Source organism: Peromyscus californicus, unplaced genomic scaffold (genome assembly GCF_007827085.1).
Source record: "Peromyscus californicus insignis strain IS unplaced genomic scaffold, ASM782708v3 Scaffold_6__1_contigs__length_162567912, whole genome shotgun sequence".
In the NCBI taxonomy this organism is placed as follows: domain Eukaryota; kingdom Metazoa; phylum Chordata; class Mammalia; order Rodentia; family Cricetidae; genus Peromyscus; species Peromyscus californicus.
In genome coordinates this window covers 138,229,066-138,252,993 of record NW_026294584.1, presented here as the reverse complement: position 1 = coordinate 138,252,993, position 23,928 = coordinate 138,229,066, and the positions used below count along the sequence as shown (strand labels likewise).

The 23,928-nt window shown below is 40.1% G+C and overlaps 1 protein-coding gene across 1 annotated transcript; it reads left to right on the top strand.

The window, feature by feature from the left end:
* Positions 1 to 16,011: 16,011 nt before the first annotated feature.
* Positions 16,012 to 22,808, top strand: Clec4e (C-type lectin domain family 4 member E). Its single transcript, XM_052721836.1, has 6 exons — positions 16,012 to 16,048; positions 18,234 to 18,329; positions 19,790 to 19,879; positions 20,806 to 20,957; positions 21,600 to 21,715; positions 22,652 to 22,808. Exons 1-6 carry the CDS (start codon positions 16,012 to 16,014, stop codon positions 22,806 to 22,808), a joined length of 648 nt encoding a protein of 215 aa, XP_052577796.1.
* The last annotated feature ends 1,120 nt before the right edge of the window (positions 22,809 to 23,928 follow it).

Below are 23,928 nucleotides of genomic sequence, written 5' to 3'. Positions count from 1 at the left end.
TTTTTTTTTTTTTTTTTTTTTTTATTTTTTGACAAGCATTTAATAAGAAACAGAAATACAAGTAGTGATGCAATAGTTAGAGTAATGTGTACTCTTAGTCATTTAACATTGACATTTTAGTGTATCTCCGCAAAACCAAGTCAGAGCCTTTTCATTAGACAAAATTATTTCTGGTTACTTCACAGAGTCAATTATTAACTCGCCCAGGTTGTCCTTGAATTTGTGACCCTCCTGTCTCAGCCTTCCAATTAGTCGAGGTTACAGGTGCGCACCACCAAGTCTAGGTCTTACCATATTTTGATGTGAAAAAAAACCCCAGCCATATATTTATAATAACAAAATCAGATGTAGTGGGTAGCCATTCCTGCTTTGATCTGAAAGTTCCAACCCCCATCGAGACTTCGGCAACTGTCACACCTACAATGCGGGGCCAAGGAAGGCGCCTGGAGACCCAAGCTCTGGATGGGCCAGCGCTCTCTCTGTTCTGGCACATATGGATCATGTGGATCCAGAACTTAAATGCATTCTTGTCATATTCCCCTCCAGACATTTCCCAACAGGTATTTTGATGCAGAGGGAAGATATTATATTGGAATGGATATTCCTACCACGTAAACCAAATAAGAAATTAAAGACTTATATAGAAAAGATCTCTGATTTGATTCGAAAAGGTAAACTAAGACTTCGCCAGTTGACAGGAATGGACCCAGCAGAAATTGTAGTACCTTTAACTAATGAGGAAACTTCATCACTATGGAAAGATAATAAATATTGGCAGAGAGCCTGCAGTAACTTTTTGGGAGAGATTAACAACCACTATCCCAAAAGCAAGAGAATAGAATTCATAAAGAAGACCGAATGGGTCCTTCCTCACATTGTACAACAAAAGCCAATTTCTGGAGTCCTCACATTCTATACTGATGCAAATAAATCAGGGAAAGCAGGATACAAATCAGGAGACTTAAGTAAAGTGGTACAAAGTCCATACAGCTCTGTACAAAAGGCAGAACTGTATGCCATTCTTATGGTACTGATGGACTTCACAGAACCCCTCAATATAGTCACTGACTCTCAATATGCAGAGAGAGTTGTTTTACATATTGAAACTGCTGAATTTATTCCTGATAATACAGAATTAACTTCATTATTCATACAATTGCAGGAAATCATCAGAAAAAGGGAACATCCTATATATATACAACACATATCAGATCCCATACAGGTCTGCCAGGACCTCTAGCACAAGGTAATGATGAAATTGATCAGTTACTAATAGGTAATGTGCTAGAAGCCTCAGAATTTCATAAGAAATACCATGTAAATAGCAAAGGTTTGAAGAAGGATTTCTCCATCACTTGGCAACAGGCTAAGGATATTGTGAAAAAATGTCCTACTTGTTCCATTTATAACCAAATTCCATTACCTGCAGGGAGCAATCCAAAAGGTATACAAAGAAATGAAATTTGGCAGATGGATGTGTTTCATTTTGCAGAATTTGGAAGATTAAAGTATGTACATCATACCATTGACACCTATTCAGGATTTCAATGGGCAACTCCTATGAGTTCTGAAAAGGCTGATTCTGTGATTACACACCTATTAGAAGTTATGGCCATCATGGGAATACCTGTACAAATTAAGACAGACAATGCCCCAGCATATGTCTCCAATAAAATGAGACAATTCTTTGCTTATTACAATATAAAGCATGTTACAGGTATACCACACAATCCCACAGGCCAAGCAGTCATAGAAAGATCCAATTGAACTTTAAAGGATATGCTAAATAAACAGCAACAGGTAGCAATGACTCCTAGAAATAGATTGCATAGTGCTTTATTAACCTTGAATTTTCTCAATGCTGATGAGAAAGGAACAACAGCTGTGGAGAGACATTGGACGACAGACAAAACTCCTGAGCTAAACCAACCGGTTTATTTCAAGGATGTGCTGACCTCAGAATGGAAACCTGGATATGTTCTACGTTGGGGAAGGGGTTTTGCCTTTGTTTCTGCAGGAGAAGAAAAGCTATGGATACCAACAAAATTAATAAAAATTTTATTTGAACAGGAAAAATCCCTTGATGAGGAGAAGTAAAAGATCATCCACCAATGTGACATCTCTACAAGTTGTAAGAAAAATTTAACAATCAAAGGTTGGGGTAGGGTTCTGTTTTTGTCTTTCCAGGATAATGGAAATACCCATCTTCCAAAAATCATAAGGCCTTGGATATCCGGATGTTTACAGCAGAAAGAAAGAATCTATTGGTACCAATCTACACAGGGTAAAATCTCACTGCCTAACATCTATATCTCTTTCAATCTAGAAAAGTTGTGGTTCCAATTCAATTATAAGCCAAGCTGGCTTTGGAGATGGAATTGGCTCACTCCATCTCTAAACCCAAGCATATTGCTAAAAGAAAAGTTTGAGAGATTCTTCAGTCCCATATCAGAAGAGCCCTCTGGTGGGACAGAAGGAAACCAATAAAAAGGGACCATTGTTTTCTAGATTCTAATTCTCTCTATGCTTACTCTTGATTTCCCAGAATCCTTTCTTACATGCTATGTCCTCTTTAAATCCCAACCTTCCATTTTGATAACAAATAAGTTTTTCCAATAGCAATCTCGGAAGTCTCCAGAAGGAAGATGGGGCCCCAACAACAGCAACTCTACCCAATCCAGAATGATGCCATGGTAATCATCATCATACTACACTTCTTGCCAGAATTTCAGACAATCTTACCCATTACTCTAAGACTTGCTGCAAAACCTGCAGTTAGTCTAACTGAGATTTAACTATCTGAGCTTTCTCATAGTACCCAACAGAGATAACATCACCCCCTAAACAGCAGGAAGCAATTCTAAGAAAACAACGCCCCTTCTCCCTTAGGTTTTATAATTCTCAGGGTTATGGATGATGGTTATAGGGTTGGGGGTGGAAGAAAATATCAGACTCAGTATTCTAAAAAAAAAGAGAAAGAAGGGAAAAGAAGAAATGGAATGGATAGGTATAAGATATTATGGTAGATTATTGTATATACTAGTAAACAAATTTAGTAAAATAGCAGCCTTAGATAATTTACACTGTTATGGATTCTTATATGTTGATACAAATGTAAACTATTTTTATATTCCTATTTAAGATAATTTGTATATTGATACAAATACAGAACTATATTTGTTAATAATGTACATATATTTCTACTCTTATTTGAAATATTTGTATATTGATACAAATGTAAATTTATATCTGTCATACTTTATGTATGTTCTAATTCTGTTTAGGATATTCGGTATATTGATATATATTTAAGATTATTGTCATATTGCATATCGCACTATATATTCCTACCTCTGTTATAAATATCTTGTGTATTGTCACAATTTTGAAGTCATCGTTCTTTACCATACACTTGCTTATAGACTGTTTACCTTGTTTACGTGAAGCCTTAGTCCTTACGTTATTTCGGTAGATAAGACTTATAGATTTATAGTCACCTATGCTTGTCATCTCTATAGTTACATTAGTTAGGTTATCCAGATTTACAGATACATAGGTCAGATGGACAGGTAATCTTCAAACACTTCATAGACCTAGAGAATATGGCATTTAAATAACTTAGAATTCTGTTGATGTGAGACACAATTGCTCCTGGCTGCACCAATTTGATCCTGAGAGAATGTTGGGCTTCTAAGACATTTCCATTTGGAAGTTTGTCTTCTTGGCACAAAATGGCCTACTGGGCAAAGAACTGCCCTTGCCTCGATGGCTGACAGTACAAATGCAATGCTGTCCTTTCTGGACAAGCGAGACACAAGGAAAGTGACCACTGTACTCTGCCAAGACAGAGTAAGATGGTCTTTCAGAATTCCTGCTTCTGAAAATGGTCTGTCAGATACTTTAGGCCTGTAGTCAATTTGAATGCACCAACAATGCTGAGAAACATTAGGTGACTGTCCAGGCTGCCAGCTGTCTCGGTCTACTCTTGCAAGATTCCCGAAAGTTGCTTGCATCCATCTACCATTTCTCAGGTACCATTATATTCCTTCTCAGGTCTTTGATGGGATTGAAGACTAGCAGTTATAGTTACAACTTAGTAGATAGAACATATTAAGTATTAGATTCAGGTTCCTTAGGATAGGACACCTTTTGGAATGATCTTTGTAACATGCCATTTACCTATGCTCTATACTTCTCTGGATTTTAGTATGTGTTTCTTGCTTGATATTGTTTGCATTGGTTGTAGTTCCATCTTATCTAGGTCATTATCCCTCATTATTCCTGGACAATATTTGATAACCATTCCTTTGTATATAGTCTGGTATTAGGTTAGAACTTTCTTATTTAGACAAAAAGGGGGAGATGTAGTGGGTAGCCATTCCAGCTTTGATCTGGAAGTTCCAACCCCTATTGAGACTTCGGCAACTGTCACGCCTACAAGGCGGGGCCAAGGGAGGCACCTGGAGACCTGAGATCTGGATGGGCTGCACTCTCACTCGGTTGCAGGACCCTGGACAGTGGAGGTGGGCCAAGCAGAGCTCCAGAGAACACCACTGGACTGCGATACACCTTCCCCAGACCCCGCGACCTACCTATCCCTTAATTTGTAAGTTACACCATTAAATAAATCTCCTTTTAACTACGTGGAGTGGCCTTAATAATTTCACCAATAATCAGATGTGTAAGAGATATGTAATTTGTTTTCTTCAAATCCTGTTAAATCCATTCTCATTGAATGTTCATTTCATCAAAGCCCATAAGAGAGAAGAACCTGTAGCATTATACACAGGTTTTGTTGCTTAGAACATGAAGAAAACCACATCTCATCCTCAGCTTCTGCCAGTCATCTTCAAGTCTGTGAACAGTGGGTCTCTGAAGGAGGGCTCTGTTTATTGGGTTAAATGTTAGTCAAAGGCATCTCTTGATGCCCAAGGTCCTGGTGCCAGAAATCCAACTGTTAATTGAAGTTCACATCAAAGTTTCACCAGAAATATATTGTTAAAGTAATGACAAGTTCTGATGTATACAGAGTTTTATCAGGGTATGGGAAAACTGCACACCATGTTGTTTGTCAGTGTTATGGATAGTTCTTATAAACTTGACATCTTTTGCCTAGGAAAGCATGAAACACACACACACACACACACACACACACACACACAAACTTAGTAAGATGAAAAAATTGTGAAGTAGTCTATTTCTGTCAGGGAGTGTTCTGATTCTAGCATTTATCCACAAGAAATACTGAGCACCTTGTAAGAATATAAAGTCCAAGCCCACTTTGTAGAGTCCCTCAGAGGCTCCTAACTTATCCATATTGCCAACAAGTTCAATCACAAAGGCCGTTCAAACCAACTAGAACAAGGCTCAGCTGCTCTGCTCTAGATGCATGTATGTTTATCTGGCTTCTACTGAACATGTTTCAATTACTTCAGGATACATATTAGAATTTCTTATTGACTATAATTTTATATCAATAATAGATACAATTGTTATTAATAATTACACATTATAATCTTTTACTTTTTAAATTTTTAAATTTATTTACTGCATATGAGAGCTCTAGCTGCATGTACAGCTTCATGCCAGAAGAGGGCATCAGATTCCACTCCAGATGGTTGTGAGCTACCACATCTATATTGCTGGGGATTGAACTCAGGACCTCTGAGTTCAATCTCTTAACCGCTGAGCCATCCTTCCAGGCCCCATCTTTTATTTTTTTTAAAATTTTATAATTAATTTAATTTTACATATCAGCCACGAATTCCTCCATCCTCCCCCCCACCTCCCCCCCCCAATCCACCCCCCATTCCCACCTCCTCCAAGCCAAGGACTCCCCTGGGGATTCAGCTCAGCCTGGTAGATTCAGTTGAGGCAGGTCCAGTTCCCTCCTCCCTTCACCTAGGCTGAGCAAAGTGTCCCAGCATAAGCCCTAGGTTTGCGGGAGATTCCAGCTGGATCAAGAACAGAGAGGGAGAACAAGGAAAGAGATACCATGATAAATGAAGACCCCATGGGAATAGGAAGAAGCAAAGTGCTAGAGAGGTCTCCAGAAATCCACAAAGATACCTCCACAATAGACTACTGGCAATGGTCGAGAGAAAGCCCAAACTGACCTATTCTGGTGATCAGATGGCCGAACACCCTAACTGTTGTGATAGAACTCTTATCCAATGATTGATGGAAGCAGATGCAGAGATCTTTTACTTTTTAATAGCTAAATTTTAAAGTGCTAAATTGTATAAATGAATGGTGTAATTATTCTCCAACGTGATTTCAAGAAACAATTTGTGATCTCTGCAAAATGATTTTTAGAAGTGCATTTTCAAAATTTTTAATAAATTCCAAATAAACGCATTTATTTTCACAACTGATAACCTTGTCTGACTCTCTGTTGTGGGTAAAGAGTAACAAAAACAATTGTGTTCAACAGCCTAGAATGTGCTCAAGACTTCACAACAATTTCTTACTGGTTTTAGTGCCTTTATAAACAAAATTTCAGCCCATGTATGAGTAGGGTTGTTTTACTTTTTCTTCCTCAAATATGCATGTGATTGGCATATAAACAAGATACTGATTTGTATGTTGATTTTAAATCCTGATAATTCAGTTAATGTGTTTATCAGATCTAAGAGGGTTTTTTTTTGTGGAGTTTTAGCGTCTATTAGATGCAGGATAAGGTCATCTGCAAATAGGAATATTTGACTTCTTCCCTTTCTAATTCTATTCCTATCACTTATTCTTCAACTCTATAACTTTCTTTTCAGAACATTTCAAATACTCTCACTGGGGGGTGAATGGTACACATACACACACACACACACACACACACACACACACACACACACACTCACACACCCTTAACCAGATGTAAGAATTCCAATGCAAAAGCACAAGTAAGAAGAGAATGACTTAGACAAAGTGGCAGACAAGTAATTCAAAGGAAGGATTCAATATGTTCAAAGAAATGAATAAGGACACAAATACAAAACTGAATGAAGTAAGGTAATCAATACAGAACATGAAAATGGCATTCAATAAAGATAGCTGAATGAAATGAAAATGCATTGTACCAAAACCTGTAAGATACAATGAACCCTGCTCTAAGAGGAAGTTTTTATAGCTGTACATATCTATGTTAAAAAACCAGGAGGGGATGAAAGATGACCCAGGGTAAGTTGCTCAGACTTTAGGTGTCCACAACTCATGGAAAAAAGCTACAGACCCAAGGGAAGAGACCAGAGTCCATCCAGGGCAAAGACTCAGTTGGGGGGGGGGTGTGTTTCCACAACTCAAAGAGGAAACTACAGTCCCAGAGAGGAGGTCAGAACTGAACAAGATAAAGCACTCAGGCAAGGAAATCTCCACAGCATGAGGCAGAAGCTATTATCCCAAGGAAGGGACATGAGTTAACCTAAGGTAAGGGGAACAGGTATGTGTGCGGGGATTCCACAATGAATGGCCTAAGCTGCAGACTTAGGGAGGAGATAAGAATAGACCAAGAGTAAGACATTTAGGCTTCATGAGCTCCAAAATGTGTGGAGGAAACTGTGGACCCAGAGGATACTGAGTTGACAAAGGATAAGGTCTTTAGAGGGACAAGAAACTTCACAATTCATAGTAGACTCTGCAGATCCAGGGAAAAGACTCTAGCTGACTCGGGGCAGTACATACAGGACTGGGGAGTTCTATAAATTACAGCAAAAGTTGTTGACCTGGGGAGGAGATAGAAGTTGACCTAGGGATAGGCACACAGATTCATGGAGTTTCACAACTCATGGCAGAAGCTGTGGACCTACAGGGGAGACCAGATCTGAAGCAAGACATGGTACCCAGGCACAGGGAGTTCCACAACTAATGTCAGAAACTGGGAACCGGAAGGAGGACAGAAATGACACAGGACAGTAGCTGACTGCAGTGAGTAGACTCAGGGGCCCAGGGAAAAGGAGAGTCAGTCTTACTACAACTTAGTCCTTTCCTGAAGACTATAAATGCCTGACTGAAAGAAGAAAGGTGATTTGGAGGAACAAAACAAAAAGAAAATCCTAGAGTAGTTGCTCCCAATGAGAACACTTTGGAAGAACTTACAGGCAAAAAATTCAAAAGAATGATTAAAACTCTGTTTAAACAATTGAAAGAAAGCATAAATATACTCCAAGACAATAGCAACCAAAAGAGCTTAAAGAAAAGTAAGGAAGTCAATTCAAACTGTGAAAATAGAATTCAATAATGAAATACAATTGCTGAAGAAAAGCTAAGCTGAAATGAAGCTAGAAATGAAAAACTCTGTAAGCCTAGTGGAAAGCCTCACCAATTGAATGGACAGTGTTGAAGAGAGACTATCAGGACTGGAAGACAAGGTAGAGGAATTTGGTCATTCAGTAATGGTCAATGACAAACGAAAACATATTAGTGTAGAAAATGGGAGAGCTTTGAGACACTATAAAAACAACAAATCTTCACATTTTAGACACAAAGGAAGAGAATACCACAACAAAAGGGTTGGGAATATTATTTTAAGGTGTGTTATTTTGTTTATGTTTCTTTTGTTTAACTCTGTGAAGTTGTGATACTTTGCCTGTCTAAAACACCTGATGACCTAATAAAGAACTGAATGGCCAATACCAAGGCAGGAAAAAGGACAGGTGGGGCTGGCAGGCAGAAAGAATTAATAGAAGGAGAAATTTGGGAGGAAAAGTAGCTAGAGAAGGAGGAGGACTCCAGGGGACAGCTAAACAGCTACACAGCAAGTGATGGAGTAAAAAACAAGGAAAGGTATACAGGAATAGAGAAAGATAAAAGCCCCAAGGCCAAAGATAAACAGGATAATTTAAGTTAAAGAAAGCTGGCTAGCAGAACATGGAAACAACCCAGATGCCCTTCAACTGAAGAATGGATAAACAAAATGTGGTACATATACACAATGGAATACTACTCAGCAGAGAAAAACAATGGCATCATGAGGTTTGCAGACAAATGGATGGATCTAGAAAAAATCATCCTGAGTGAGGTAACCCAGACTCAGAAAGACAAACATGGTATGTACTCACTCATAGCAGGATACTAGACATGAAACAAGGATGACTTGTCTGCTACTCACATCACCAGGGAGGCTACCTGGAAAACAGGACCCCAAGAAAGACACAGGGATCACCCAATGACAGAGAAATGGAATGAGATCTACATGAACAGCCTGGACATGAGTGGGGGTAATGAAAGGCGAGGGTCGAGGGAAAGAGAGCTTGGGAGAGCGGGAGATCCCAGCTGGATCAACAACAGAGAGGGAGAACAAGGAATAGGAGACCATGGTAAATAAAGACCACATGAGAATAGGAAGAAGCAAAGTGCTAGAGAGGCCCACAGAAATCCACAAAGATACCCACACAACAGACTGCTGGCAGTGGTCGAGAGACAGCCCGAACTGACCTACTCTGGTGATGGGATGGCCAAACACCCTAATTGTTGTGCTAGAAACCTCATCCAACTACTGAGGGATCTGGATGCAGAGATCCATGACTAGGCCCCGGGTGGATCTCTGGGAGTCCAATTAGCGAGAATGAGGAGGGTTTATATAAGCGAGAATTGTTGAGACCAAGGTTGGATAAAGCACAGGGACAAATAGCCAAATAAATGGAAACACATGAACTATGAACCAATGGCTGAGGGGTCCCCACTGGATCAGGCCCTCTGAATGGATGAGACAGTTGATTGGCTTGATCTGTTTGGGAGGCATCCAGGCAGTGGGACCAGATCTTGTGCTCATTGCATGAGTTGGCTGTTTGAAACCTGGGGCCTATGCAGGATTGTTTGGCTCGGCCTGGGAGGAGGGGACTAGACCTACCTGGACTGAGTCTACCAGGTTGACCTCAGTCTGTGGGGAAGGCTTTGCCCTGGAGGAGATGGGAATGGGGGGGGGGGGTTGGGGGGAAGGTGAGGGGGACGGGAGGGGGGAGAACAAGGGAATCCATGGCTGATATGTAGAACTGAATTGTATTGCAAAATAAATTAATAAAAAAAAAAAAAAAAAAAAGAAAGCTGGCTAGAAATAAGCCAAGCTAAAGCCCAGGCATTTATAATTAAAAATAAGCCTCTGTATGTATTTATTTGGGAGCTGGGTGGTGGGCTCCCAAAAGAATAAAAACAACCAACAACATTTTGGTGTACCAACATGTGCTGGTATTGCCACGTAGAGCTTAAGAAAGCTGAGGGAGGACAAAAAAGAGAATACAGTATTTTTAAAAGTTTCTGCCTGCTGGTGAGCTCTTGAGCAGCCAAAATATTAAGTAGGAACAAAAAACTAAGTGAAAACACCTGCCATAGTGCAAGCACCAGCATTTTAGAGCTCTAGGAGAGTTGAATGCAGTTCTTAGTCACACATCTTCAGCTGGGCCGTGAGCTTTAGGCTTGGCTTTCATGACCTGAGAAGCAGGTGGAGCTAGTCAAAAGAGCTACGTGGAGGATCCAGGTGTAGGTTGGCAGTTTAAAAGTTTGTGCAGTCAAAAAAGGCTAAAAGATACACAGTAAAAGAGGTCAAGATGGGAAAAAAACCAAAAACCAAAAAACTCTAAACAGGTTCTAGCTTAAGAAAGAAAAGAAAATGGGTATAGACAGTCATAGAAATAAAAAAACAAAGTCTTTAAAGAGACGATGTAGCACGAATATTAAAAGGTCTTATTAAGAAAATCAAACCTGAAGCCAGGTATTGGGGTGAATGCTGGAAGATCAGAGAGACAGAACAAGCCACAGCCACCTCACCTTGCCAGTTCCTCAGTTGATCCTGTTTCCTCAGGCTGGATGCTTCTCAGCTGAACTGTGCTGCTCAAAAGCCTAAAAGCTTAACCAGCTCTAGTTTCTGGTTTTCACACCTTATATACCTTTCTCCTTTCTGCCATGACTTCCTGGGATTAAAGGCTCTTGTTACCATGCCTAACTGTTTCCAGTGTGACTTTGAACTCACAGAGATCCAGACGGATCTCTGCCTCTGGAATGCTAGGATTAAAGGCATGTGTGCCACCATTTTCTGGCCTCTATATCTAGTGGCTGTTCTGTTCTCTGACCCCAGATAAGTTTATTAGGGTGCACAATATTTTGTGGAACACAATATCACCACAACAGTACAAGTAATATAAAAGAAAAAAGCCAAGTAAGATGGGAGATACACAGGGAGTCGGGATCCTGTATGTTACTGTGTTGATTTTGAATTTTTTGATTGTTGATAAGCAAATAACAGCTGCTAAGAGACATGAGGTTGAAAGGACTGCTGAAATAATCCAACCTAGATATTTTAAGAATTCCTTACCTTTAAAAAAGAAGTCAAGGGCCAGGCGGTGGTGGTTCATGCCTTTAATCCCAGCACTCAGGAGGCAGAGACAGGTGGATCTCTGTGAGTTCAAGGCCAGCCTGGGCTACCAAGTGAGCTCCAGGAAAGGCGCAAAGCTACACAGAGAAACCCTGTCTCGAAAAACCAAAAAAAAAAAAAAAAAAAAGAAGTCAAGAAATGTATTTGTCAAATGGAAATAAGGAATGCTTTGGAGTTTTGTTCCCACAGGAGATGAGAGGTTGTGGGTTCCTTCAGGAATGAAATGGATCAGGGAGGACCTCCTGAATCTTGGCAGGTGATATCTACTAACAAAGGTTACTACTGGCCTTACCAGGACTTGGTCATTATCTCAAATTTTCTCTCTGGGATCCTAAAGATGCTTCATCCACAGACAGCAGAAAGCAGTCTAGAGAAAATGATGCCCACATTCCGAAGAGTTGCGGGGTGTGGGTGGTCTTTGGTTATTTGGTGGGTTATGGATGTTTGTTATCATTTAGGGGAATATAGAAATGATAAGATAATATTGTAGATTATTGAATCTATTTTAAACTAAAGAATACTATTAATCTCAAATATTTTGTATTTGTAAGGACTTTTGTATATTGATAAAAATTTAAGGTAATTTTTGTTACAAAACATTGTATATATATATTTGTACTCTTGTTTAAAGGATTTTTGTATACTGATAAAAATTTAAGGTTATTTTTGTTACAACATATTGTATTATGTTTTTTTTTGTTTGAGGTATTATGCCTATGCAGTTCATTTGGAAATGTAGGGTGAAGTTCAATTTTTTGAAACCTATTATTATAAACTATACAGGATATCCAGGAAACATAGTTAGTCAGTTATAACAATCAAAATTGTAAATATGTTAGATATGCTTTCCAGATCATATAGAGATATATTTTAGATAGATGGTCTTCAAGACTTTCAAATATCTACAGAATATGGCATTCAAAATGTTTTGTTAACTTAGGGCTTTTTGTGACAATGAGACACATCTGCTCCTGGCAGCACCAATTTACTTTAGAGATAATGGGCATCGAAGAAACTCCTTGTGGAGTTTGCTTTCAACGTGGGAAGGCTTGCCATTTAGTCAAGAAGCTGCTCTTGCCTGGACTGCTTGACAGTATGTTGTTTAAACTGGACATGCAGGACCCACAGGAAAGTGACTGCTGAACTTTGCTAAAACAATGCAGGATGGTCCTTCAGGATTCCTGCTTCACAGAAGAAATTGCCAGACATTCTTCAGGAAACAGAGGAAAGACTAACAAATTTTGCCAATATAGGTGGGACACTCTTTCAAATTTCCTGCTTCATTGAAAAGTCTGCCAGATACTATGGGCCTGTAGGTTGAAGATGGATGCCCCAACATTGCAGAGGAAATTTGGGTGACTGTCCAGGCAGTCAGATGTTCCTGTCATCTAGAGTTTTTGGAAGTTGTTTGCAATGCACTTTTTGTTTACTTAAATTATCTCATAATCTTCTGGGGCCTTTGATGGAGTTGAAGACTAGATAGTTATAGTTGCAGTTTTCCTTAGAGATGATAGAAAGTCAATTAGGTATAAAATTTTGGATTTACTAAGATAGGATAGATTATGGAGTATTTTCTTTAACTTTACCAGACAGAAATGAATTGGAATTTAGTATATGTGAATGTAAGAAACGAAGAAAGGTGTGCAGGAATAGAGAATGATAAAAGCCACAAGGCCAAAGATAAACAGGATAATTTAAGTTAAATAAAGTTGACTAGAAACAATCCAAGCTAAGGCCAGGCATTTATAATTAAGAATAAGCCTCCTTGTGTATTTATTTGGGAGTTGGGTGGTGAGCCCCCAAAAGAGCAAAAACAACCAACAACACAAAAGCACAGAAAATATTTTCAAAAAAGTCACAGTAGCAAATTCTCCAAATCTATGGAAAGAAATGTCTATCCACTTGCAACAGGCCTACAGCAAACAAAATAGACAGTATCAGAAAGGAGATTTCACGTGACATACTATAGTTAAAATGCGAGAAATACAAAATAAAGGGCATTGAAAGCTGCAACAGAGATAAGCAGAGTCACTTACAAGGACAGGCTCATCAGAATAACAACAGGTTGATTATTCAATAGAAAATTTTAAAGCAGAAGAGTCTGGAAAGATGCATTCCAAATTCTGAAAGACTGCACCTGTCAACCTTGAGCATTGTGCATAATAAAACTACACCTGTAGTTGAATGAGAAGTAAAAAATTTCCATGATAAAAATAGATAGGAATTTATGACTCCTAAGTATCTCTCTAGAGGATTCTAGGCATAATGCTTCAGTCTGAAGAGAATGAGAAACACACACAAATGGCCACCAGGGATAAATAAACAAGATCAGGAAGGTGGAGTTATGCATCTGTAAATAATCTCTCACCCAGCACCCTGCAAGAAATCCTAGTAAAATGCAATGGGTTACAGGAAAAAAAATCATAAATGTAGGAAGACCAGCTCGTAAGAAGACTGGGATCAGTGGAAATGAGAAGAAAACAAGAGAAGGTAATGGGGGGTGAGTGTAGTCAAAAGTTTTCTCAGATCCTGCCTGGCCTCGTGGTCCTGCATTCCTCCAGTCTTATGTTCCTCTAGTCCTGTCCAGCCCCGGGGTCCCTCAGATGCTTATAAAATAATCATTCAGAGGCTTAATATTAATTACCAATTGTATGGCCTATGGCAGGCTTCTTACTAGCTAGCTCTTATAACTGAACCCAATTCTATTAATCTATAAGTTGCCACGTGGCTATGGCATTACCAGTCTGCTGGCATCTTGCTGCTTGGGCTGCAGGCTGGTATCTCTCCAGACTCCACCTTTCTCTCTCCTTGGATTTCCCACCTGCCTCTAAGCTGCCTTGCTTGCCATAGGACAAAACAGCTTATTTATTAACCAATGGAAACAACATATATTCACACCATACAGAAAGACATCCCCCAGCAGGTGAGTATGATAAAAGTACATTATAGACGTGCATGAAAATGTCATAATGAAGTCCATTATAATGCATAATTAACACTTGCAAAAGAGAAAGATATAATGATATAAATATACATTCTGACTAGTAAAATATTTACTTTGTAGTATCTAGTTAATTGCATATTTATAATAAATAATATAACCATTAGCAAAACTCTTTATTAATATAGGTTATTACTGATTTATTAAGATTAATAAAAAGCTTACTATGATGATTCTGTTTCTTAATAGCTTTTACTAACAATATGTATATTGAATGCATGTATGATGTATAATGTGTGTATGTATGTTATGTATCTTTCCATCACTATAATGAAACGCCTGACATGGGTCATTTCTGAAGGAAACAGAGTTTTCTTTTGGCATGCTTGTTTGGAGCATCAGGTCAAAGATTGGGCATCCCCGTGGTTTGGGTCTTCATAAAGGTGGCACATCATAACAGAAGCCAAGAAACCATAGAAGACTAAAATACATCAGACTCTTTCAAAACCATGGACACTAAGGTCCTTTCACAAGGGTTCAGCTCTTAAAGTCCACAAAACTTTCTAGGGACCACACTATTACATATGGAATTTTTATGAAAATGCAGTCAAGTCATATCAATTTTAAAGATAGGATTTAAAATACTTAAATAAATCCATGTGTCTGAAAATGAAAAGTAGTGAGGAAAACTTCCAATCTATTGAAATAATAGAAAGCTTCTGCGAGATCAAAAGTATTGTGTAGCATATAGGAAGTCTGGCTCACCAAACACGGGGATTCCCGAGTCATGTATACAGCACTTCTGCCTCCTGACACTCACAACCTTAGACAAGTGATACTAACGTGACTTTTAGTGTCTTCTAAGAAAGATTCCAGAGAAGCACCGCATTCAAATGTCTAGCTGAAATTGCTTCTTCTGACAGTCAAATCTGTTCCTTCTTTAAAATTTTCAAATAAATAAAATAGAATTAAAGTACCCAATGAATCTGCAGAAATTGTGTGTGACTGTAAGAAGCTGAACTGACTTTAAAAATCGTATGAGCCTGATCTGTGAAATAATCCAGTGGTTAACATCTTGATAAAGGGGACCAGAGTTCACACAGTGAGTGTCCAAAAGCTGGTAAGGAAAGAGGGACACAAAAGATGAAAAGAAACTCTCATAGCTAACTTGTAAATATGCACATTGTGCACCCAGCTATGTGCTATGTGTGGGGAGAATTCAGAGTCTCAGCCTCCTGTGAACAAATGTGTACTTGGTATAGACAAAAAACAAAACAAAACAAAACTAACCAACCAACCAACCAACCAACCAACCAAACAAACAAACAAACAAAGAAACAGAATTTAGAATGTGGAGCTGAGTCTCACAGTGCCAAAGTGAGACTTTGGAGAAAGAGAGGCATTTACCTACTAAAATAAAATAAGTTTTTTTTCAGACCTCTCAGCCATTTCTCTTGATGCTTACCACCTACCTCATCATTTCCTCTTTTGTGGTCTGGAGTGAGAAGTGGCATGTTGTCCAATAAACTCCCTATCCTTGTGCAAGAAAGGAAATTCTGACTTAATTGTACAGAGAATATTAACACACTGTGATATCAGCTCTGTTAGGGCTGAACTTTTAAAAACGGGTGAAGCATTCATCTATCGAGACTCACTTTCCAGGGCTCTTACTAAGTCAAGAGGAGAAAGAAAGGGGGAAAAAAAAAGAAGAATGTCTTCAATGAACTCGTCTGCATCCCATCACACAGGTACAATCTGCAAGTCTTCATTTGCTTGTACAGCTCTTTTATTAGAACGGGTATAACGTTTGTCAAGGGTAGGACAATGGAAGAGTGCACAGTGAGATGGAAAGAGAAGGGAAGAAGGGTCCTCAGGATTAGCAGAAAGCTTGCTGAGGAGTCCAGGAAAGGCTGCCACTCTGCTGTTTCTACCTTCTGTGATACTCTGAATGTCTTTGAACAAGTCCTTCGCTTCTGTGGAATATCCTCTACCTGTCTGTAAATGTATATTGGGGAAAAGGAAACACCTGCTGCTTGACTGTTATGTTTTATTTAATTTATGAAGATCTTGAAAATGAGAAGTGGAGAAGATGACAGTAGGAGAGAGACTGGAAAAGCAAAGGGGGAAATGAAGCAAAAGGAAAAGAAAAGAAGGAAGGAAATAAAGAGGGGAGGCCTTTAGGTGTGGAAGCATTTCAAATGGAGGAATTAGAAATGAAAAGCTCTCGACCATTGCCGGCAGTCTGTTGTGTGGGTATCTTTGTGGATTTCTGTGGGCCTCTCTAGCACTTTGCTTCTTCCTGTTCTCATGTGGTCTTCATTTACCATGGTCTCCTATTCCTTGTTCTCCCTCTCTGTTGTTGATCCAGCTGGGATCTCCCGCTCCCCCAAGCTCTCTTTCCCTCGACCCTCGCCTTTCAATACCCCCACTCATGTCCAGGCTGTTCATGTAGATCTCATTCCATTTCTCTGTCATTGGGCGATCCCTGTGTCTTTCTTGGGGTCCTGTTTTCCGGGTAGCCTCCCTGGTGATGTGAGTAGCAGACAATTCATCCTTGTTTCATGTCTAGTATCCTGCTATGAGTGAGTACATACCATGTTTGTCTTTCTGAGTCTGGGTTACCTCACTCAGGATGATTTTTTCTAGATCCATCCATTTGTCTGCAAACCTCATGATGCCATTGTTTTTCTCTGCTGAGTAGTATTCCATTGTGTATATGTACCACATTTTGTTTATCCATTCTTCAGTTGAAGGGCATCTGGGTTGTTTCCATGTTCTGGCTATTACAAACAATGCTGATATGAACATAGCTGAACAAGTGCTCTTATGGTGTGGTTGAGCATTCCTTGGGTATATGCCCAAGAGTGGTATAGCTGGATCTTGGGGGAGATTGATTCCCAATTTTCTAAGAAAGCGCCATATTGATTTCCAAAGTGGTTGTACAAGCTTGCATTCCCACCAGCAGTGGAGGAGAGTTCCCCTAGCTCCACATCCACTCTGGTGATGGGATGGCCAAACACCCTAATTGTTGTGCTAGAAACCTCATCCAACTACTGAGGGATCCGGATGCAGAGATCCATGACTAGGCCCTGGGTGGATCTCTGGGAGTCCAATTAACGAGAATGAGGAGGGTTTATATGAGCGAGAATTGTTGAGACCAAGGTTGGATAAAGCACAGGGACAAATAGCCAAATGAATGGAAACACATGAACTATGAACCAATGGCTGAGGGGTCCACACTGGATCAGGCCCCCCGAATGGGTGAGACAGTTGATTGGCTTGATCTGTTTGGGAGGCATCCAGGCAGTGGGACCAGATCTTGTGCTCATTGCATGAGTTGGCTGTTTGAAACCTGGGGCCTATGCAGGATTGTTTGGCTCGGCCTGGGAGGAGGGGACTAGACCTACCTGGACTGAGTCTACCAGGTTGACCTCAGTCTGTGGGGAAGGCTTTGCCCTGGAGGAGATGGGAATGGGGGGGGGGTTGGGGGGAAGGTGAGGGGGACGGGAGGGGGGAGAACAAGGGAATCCGTGGCTGATATGTAGAACTGAATTGTATTGCAAAATAAATTAAAATAAATTAAAAAAAAAAAAGATAACAGATATATTCTGAAAAAAAAAAAAAAAAAAAAAGAAATGAAAAGCTCATCGTATACCTAAGTCCAGGTCTTAACACCAGCAATGGATTACAGCAGGGATTCTTAAGGTGTGGTTTCCAGACAGATTCCACACAACTCTCCTGAATTGTTAACTGGCCCAGCAATCTGCATACCACACGGATTCATGGGCAAGCCATCTCCATACAATGGATTCATGGGGCGAGCCTAGACACAGGCAATTACGAATAGGAAGTGGCAAGGATAGAATTGACTCAAATCTCTTTTGTTTGTTGCTTTGGGAAGATCCACTGTGTGTTATATCTTTCTTCTTACAGAGAGAGGATGTTTCAAAAATTCCCAAGTGCTCTCATGGACCATGGCTGGGGCCTCCATCCTGTTTCTCAGTGTCTGTTTCATCACCAGATGTGTTGGTGGGTTCTGAAAGTCAAAGTCACTCTATGTCTCCAGGGCTGATACTAGCAGTAGATTCTTGCTCGGTGCAGTGCATCACTTTTCCTACAAGGCTTTTTTTTTTTTTTTTTTACAAAGTTTCATATATGTTATACTTTATTATTCTTGACTGATTTTGTTTTTAACAGTTTAATACACACACACACACACACACACACACACACACACACACACACACACACATATATATATAGTATTCTGATTACTCATTCTCTCATATCCTCTCATGTCCCTCCCTTCACTATCAATCCCCACACAGTGCCTTTCCCAGTTTCATGACTTTTGGTTTGGCTTTGTGACCCATTTAGTTTAACATGGGCCATCTGTATGACCACTATTGGGGTGTCCACTGGGGGAGGTAGGGTTCATCAATGGGGACACAGTTGAAAGGAACAATCTCCCTACTCTCTGAATCTATCAACAGGCAAGAGCCCAGCAGAGGACAGGGCTTCCCGAGGCCCTCCTCTGACCATGCCTGAGAGTGAATGGGCCTACTCTACGGCAAGCCCAGTGCGGTCACCTGTGGCTGCTGTTGGGTTAAGATTGTAACAGCTGTGTCAGGTCCAGAAGATGACATTCCACAGCACTTTGCCTTATCTTCTGGCTTTTCCACTCCTTTCCTTCCTCTGCAATGTTCCCTGGGCCATAAAGTGGGTGGCAAATGTCTTGTTTAGAGCTGAGCACTCATCTATTTCTGCATTCTCCACCATGCACCGGAGCATTCAGCGGAAGGAGAGGCTCCTCTGATGAAGACCAAATAGTGTTCATCTACCTATGGATATAAACACAGATATCTATATGGCAACTTGACACTGGATTAATTCAGTTGAACAACAGTGTTCATAGTTAGGCCTATGATGTCCTCTGCGATGGGTTTTTGACCAGATTTATAGTGCTTTTTTATTTCATTTTCCTTCCTATTCACCCTCAAGCTCCAGGCTATTTCCTAAGCCAGAAACACAACTAGTCTAAAACCATATTTGAATTTCAGTCATCTCTATACATTTTTGTGGTGCATATTTTCCATCCCCTTGGTGCTCTTGAGTTCTTCCTTTCAGACCCCTGTCATTAGGCCAACTTTCTCGATGAAATGTTAACCTGTAGCTTAGACGACTGGTCAGGACCAAAGGCACAGACATTTGCTTTGTGGATGGAAGATTTTAGATGGTTAGACTTGGCACAGGAGGGACTACAAACATACTTTTGATCTGAAATAGTTTATTCTTTGTTAAGTCAGGAAAGCCATGAAATGTGAATTACTCTTTCTTTGAGGAAGTGGATCCCAGTGTGAAGGGGAAACAGGTGGTGAGGAAACTTCCTGGTGACTGTTGGCCATTGCGTTCCGAGTAGAAAACTGAGGGCAAGGATTTCGTTAGGAGAAAGAATATGAGGCATTGACCGTGACCCTTTCCTCTTACAGTAACCTATCGCAGCTGTCTAATGTACGAGCAGAGGAAGTTACAGTCACACGAAACAGTCAAGGAGCTGTCCTGCTCCAGTGCCACATCAGGTACAACTGTCTGCCAAGTTGAACATGAAAGTGTGTATGACAACCTTTTTTTAGTTTCTAGATTGTCTTTGGAATAAGGAAACTATAGTGGGATTAGTTTCTGTTTTTCCAAATGAAATGAGAAATCCTGTCTGCAGAGAGTGGGGGGAAGGTTGATGAGAGCAGAGGGACAGAACTCTGGAAACGCAGGTGTCCTTGGGCCAGACATCTCCAGACATTACAATAAACCCTGACCATAAATTTCAAGTGTACGTCTAAATAAGAACTCTGAAAAAGAAAGGATTTATTGCCAGTAATGGAAGTTTTTCTTCATTTATCTGTTTCAAAAATGAGGTGGAGGAGAAAAACATTTACAGAGAATTTTCAAATACCTAAGAAAAAGTACTCAAATATTCTTATATATCAGCATAGTCCAAGACATATCAAAATGCTGCTGGATGCTGGCAAAGTAAGTTACTTCTTTAAGTCACAAGTTTTTGGTGTTTTTTTTTTGTCTCTAAATTAAGAGAGATTTAGTTCAATAAATGTCAATGACTGAAATTTTATAGTTCTAAAACATTTATCCAGGTTCAGAGGATTGGTCAGAGTGCAGAGCTTATCCACCACAAGGGTTTGCCTGGGAGTCACCCAGAGAAGACTCAAGAGTGGCCTTGCCTAAGCACAGAAACTTGAGTTCTGAGGTGACTACCTGACCCAGGTAAACTGCACATACCGCTGTATTTACTAGTCCTGATATCTAGAAAATAAAGGTTCTGCTCCAAAGACAAAATTGCTGCTTGTGTTTATTGACACTGGAATTACCTCACAGTCTTAGAGAGCAAGGTGTGGGCTACTAGAAAGGTTCTAAGCTCGGGGCTCCCAGTGTTGGACTCCACCGGATCGCAAGCCAAACTCCCCGACACCCCCTGAAGCCTCTCTCCTCCTAGGTTCAGTCAAGAACTGCTGTCCTTTGAACTGGAAACATTTTCAATCTAGTTGTTACTTTTTCTCCACGACCACCCTGACCTGGCCGTCAAGTTTAAAGAATTGCTCAGAAATGGGGGCTCACCTGGTGGTTATCAACACACCGGAAGAGCAGGTAATTTGTGAACGGGCTCCTCTGTGTGGAAGGGATGTTTTCGCTGATCTTTTCTCCCAAACCTGTGCCTAAGGTTTGAGCCACAACCGTTTGCCAAAGGAGTGGGCTGAGATGTGTGCTGCGGTCGCTGTTTCACCACATGATTTGCTTTCAGGCTCGGCATTACCAGAACCTTTAAAGGCTGGTTTATCTGAAGAGACCCGATATTAACCAGAATAGCGGGGAGTAGGAGCTGATTTTAGAATAATATTTTGTTGACGAATACTTTGTATGAATGAGGGCAAACAACTATTACCCATTGTCGTCAGACTCTGGTTAATTTCTCATGATAAATAGATACATCAGATGTGACTGCCATTAGCTAAAGACCAACTTTGAATGAATGACGTAAGAATCTCTTTTAGAGGTTAGAGGGTTTTTATCTGTTGAATTACATTACTTGTAATTTCTCACAATAAAAAATTAGGAAATGGCCTTCAGTAATCTTACAGTTTTAAGAATGCTTATCTATTGTCTAGTCTCAATTCTGCTTCACCTCTCCTAAAAACTAATTACTTTCAGCATCTCTTCAGAACCAAGATAATTGATCACGTTCTTCATCATTGTTGTTGCTATTATTGCCATTGTTATGTTCTTCCTCAGGAATTCCTTTTTCATACAAAACCCGAGAAGAAAGAGTTTTATATTGGACTGACAGACCAGGTGGTGGAGGGTCAGTGGCAATGGGTTGATGACACACCTTTCACAGAGAACCTGAGGTAAGTACATCCTGTGGGAAAATGGTCACATCAGGTAATCCTAAAGTGAGACCATGCTGAGGGGAATTCTCAGAATGGCTTTTGCTCTGATGATGCAAATTCAGGTCCATCACTGGTGATACTGGATGCAGGGAAGGAAATTGGAGGCACAGGCTCCTAACCCTTCCGTTCCCTAGGAATGCCAAAAGAATGGAAGAGAAATGATAGATGAAAATAATAAGGACATCAGAACTGTAGTGTAGAATCAGTTATCTACAGTGTAGATTTTAAAAAGAGTAAAGTTAAATCTTACGCCCTAAAACAGAAGCAAGTGAAACATAGTGACTTAGAAAGAACAGAATACTCTTCAGATCCTACTGCCTTTCCCCTTAATAATGGCCTTGTGTCTTTATAACATTACATTTTAGAGTTTACAGTTGGTTTTCATTATCCCTCTTTATTGAAATAATTATAGGTTTCTGAGACATGTCAGTGTTATTAATCTTTATCCAGCATTTGAGGAAACTAAATGTGGAAGGGAATGAGGGACTCACTCAGCTAACAAGCGGTAGTTGTGAGTCCAGGGCTTGGCTGCCCTGAATCCTGAGGAGGCGTGCTTCACTGCACAGTGAACGATGCCCTAGGAGAACATGGAAGAGAGCGAGGGTAGCGTGAGGTAGGAGGGCAGAGGCAGTGCATCTGCCATGTCACCAGTCCAAGTAGTCCTTACCGTGACATCTCTTTCTGAGTCCAAGTCTATGGAGCTTCATGACAGTATAGAAACCCAGGAAGATCCCACCAGCTGATGACATAGGCAAGCGGGTTTTTCTTTGTTGGTAAAAATGGATCTTAAAATTTCACTTCACAAAAGGATAGTTAAATGACAAATATATAAGTTGTTTAATGTGGTGACTCCTTTTCTTGAGACTGAAAATCTCCTGTGTTTCCCCTTCACAGTTTCTGGGATGCTGGAGAGCCCAACAATATAGTTTATGTGGAGGACTGTGTCACCATAAGGGACTCTGGAAATCCCAGGAAGAATTGGAATGATATACCGTGTTTTTACAGCATGCCTTGGATTTGTGAAATTCCAGAAATAAGTCCTTCGAACTAAATGCAAATGAACACGGGAGACATGATTTAAATGTGTGAGGAGAAACAGGAATGTAACAACACCCAAAATCCATTATGGACCATAAGGACCACTTATGTGTGTGTTACTCTAAGTAAAAGTGACTTGTTCCATTGTTAAAATCCCGATGTTCTGACCGATGTTCTCGCCATAACCTGCAAGTCCTGTTTTCAGAACTTGTGGAGTAATCCACTAATAAACGCAGCAAGAGGAAAGGGACTTTCTTTTTGACATCCATCTTGCTTATGAGAATTAAAATGAAAATATAGGTACAGAGAGAGTGAGTATGCAGTCTAGTGAAGAAGTCTATAGACTTTGGATGGTCACCAGATCTTCCTCTTCTTTCTACATCCAAGGATCAGCTTATCTCCTCATGTTGTTAATGCATAGATCATGTCCATGTTCTCCAACAGCAAGGAAGAAGCCTCTTGAGGCTTACTGCAGCTCAGGAGAATGGCATGGCCGTCAGTGCATCTCCACAGGGAAAGGCCAAACTTCAGCTCCAAACAGACAGGTGGTCTAGTCCACTCTTCCCTGGACCTCCATTTTCTCTGTGTTTTCCTCTATCAACTGGATCTTGCCTGCATTTGTATCTGCTGCTCAAGTAGAACCAGAGTTCAAAGTGAGATTGCCCTTTAGAAGTTCGGTTTCACACTTTCCTGTCTCAAGACTTTCCATTTATCATATGATATTCTTCAGTGAAGACCATGGTTCTTCCAGACAGAGTCATAAAGAGATCTTCAGCAGCATTCACGTGCTGGAATAACATGTATCCTTGAGTAGGGGAATTTAACTAAACAAATCAATTTGATATATTAACATTCTTTACAAGCATTTCAGTTAGGCATCTTAACAATCTGATTTTGAAATTAAAATCCTTCTTTTAAACACAAAGTCATTTAAACTAAAAAAAATCTTACAACCATACATTTGACTTTCTAATTCATTTTTAAAAATCATTTCTGTTTGAAAATTTCATGCACTGTATAGAATTCACTTTTAACAAACCCATCCTCATTCGCTCCGCTACAACCTGCCCCTAGACACCTCACTTCCTTCCCCTCCCAGCTTCATGTGCTCTTTTTCTTTTGAAACCCATAGT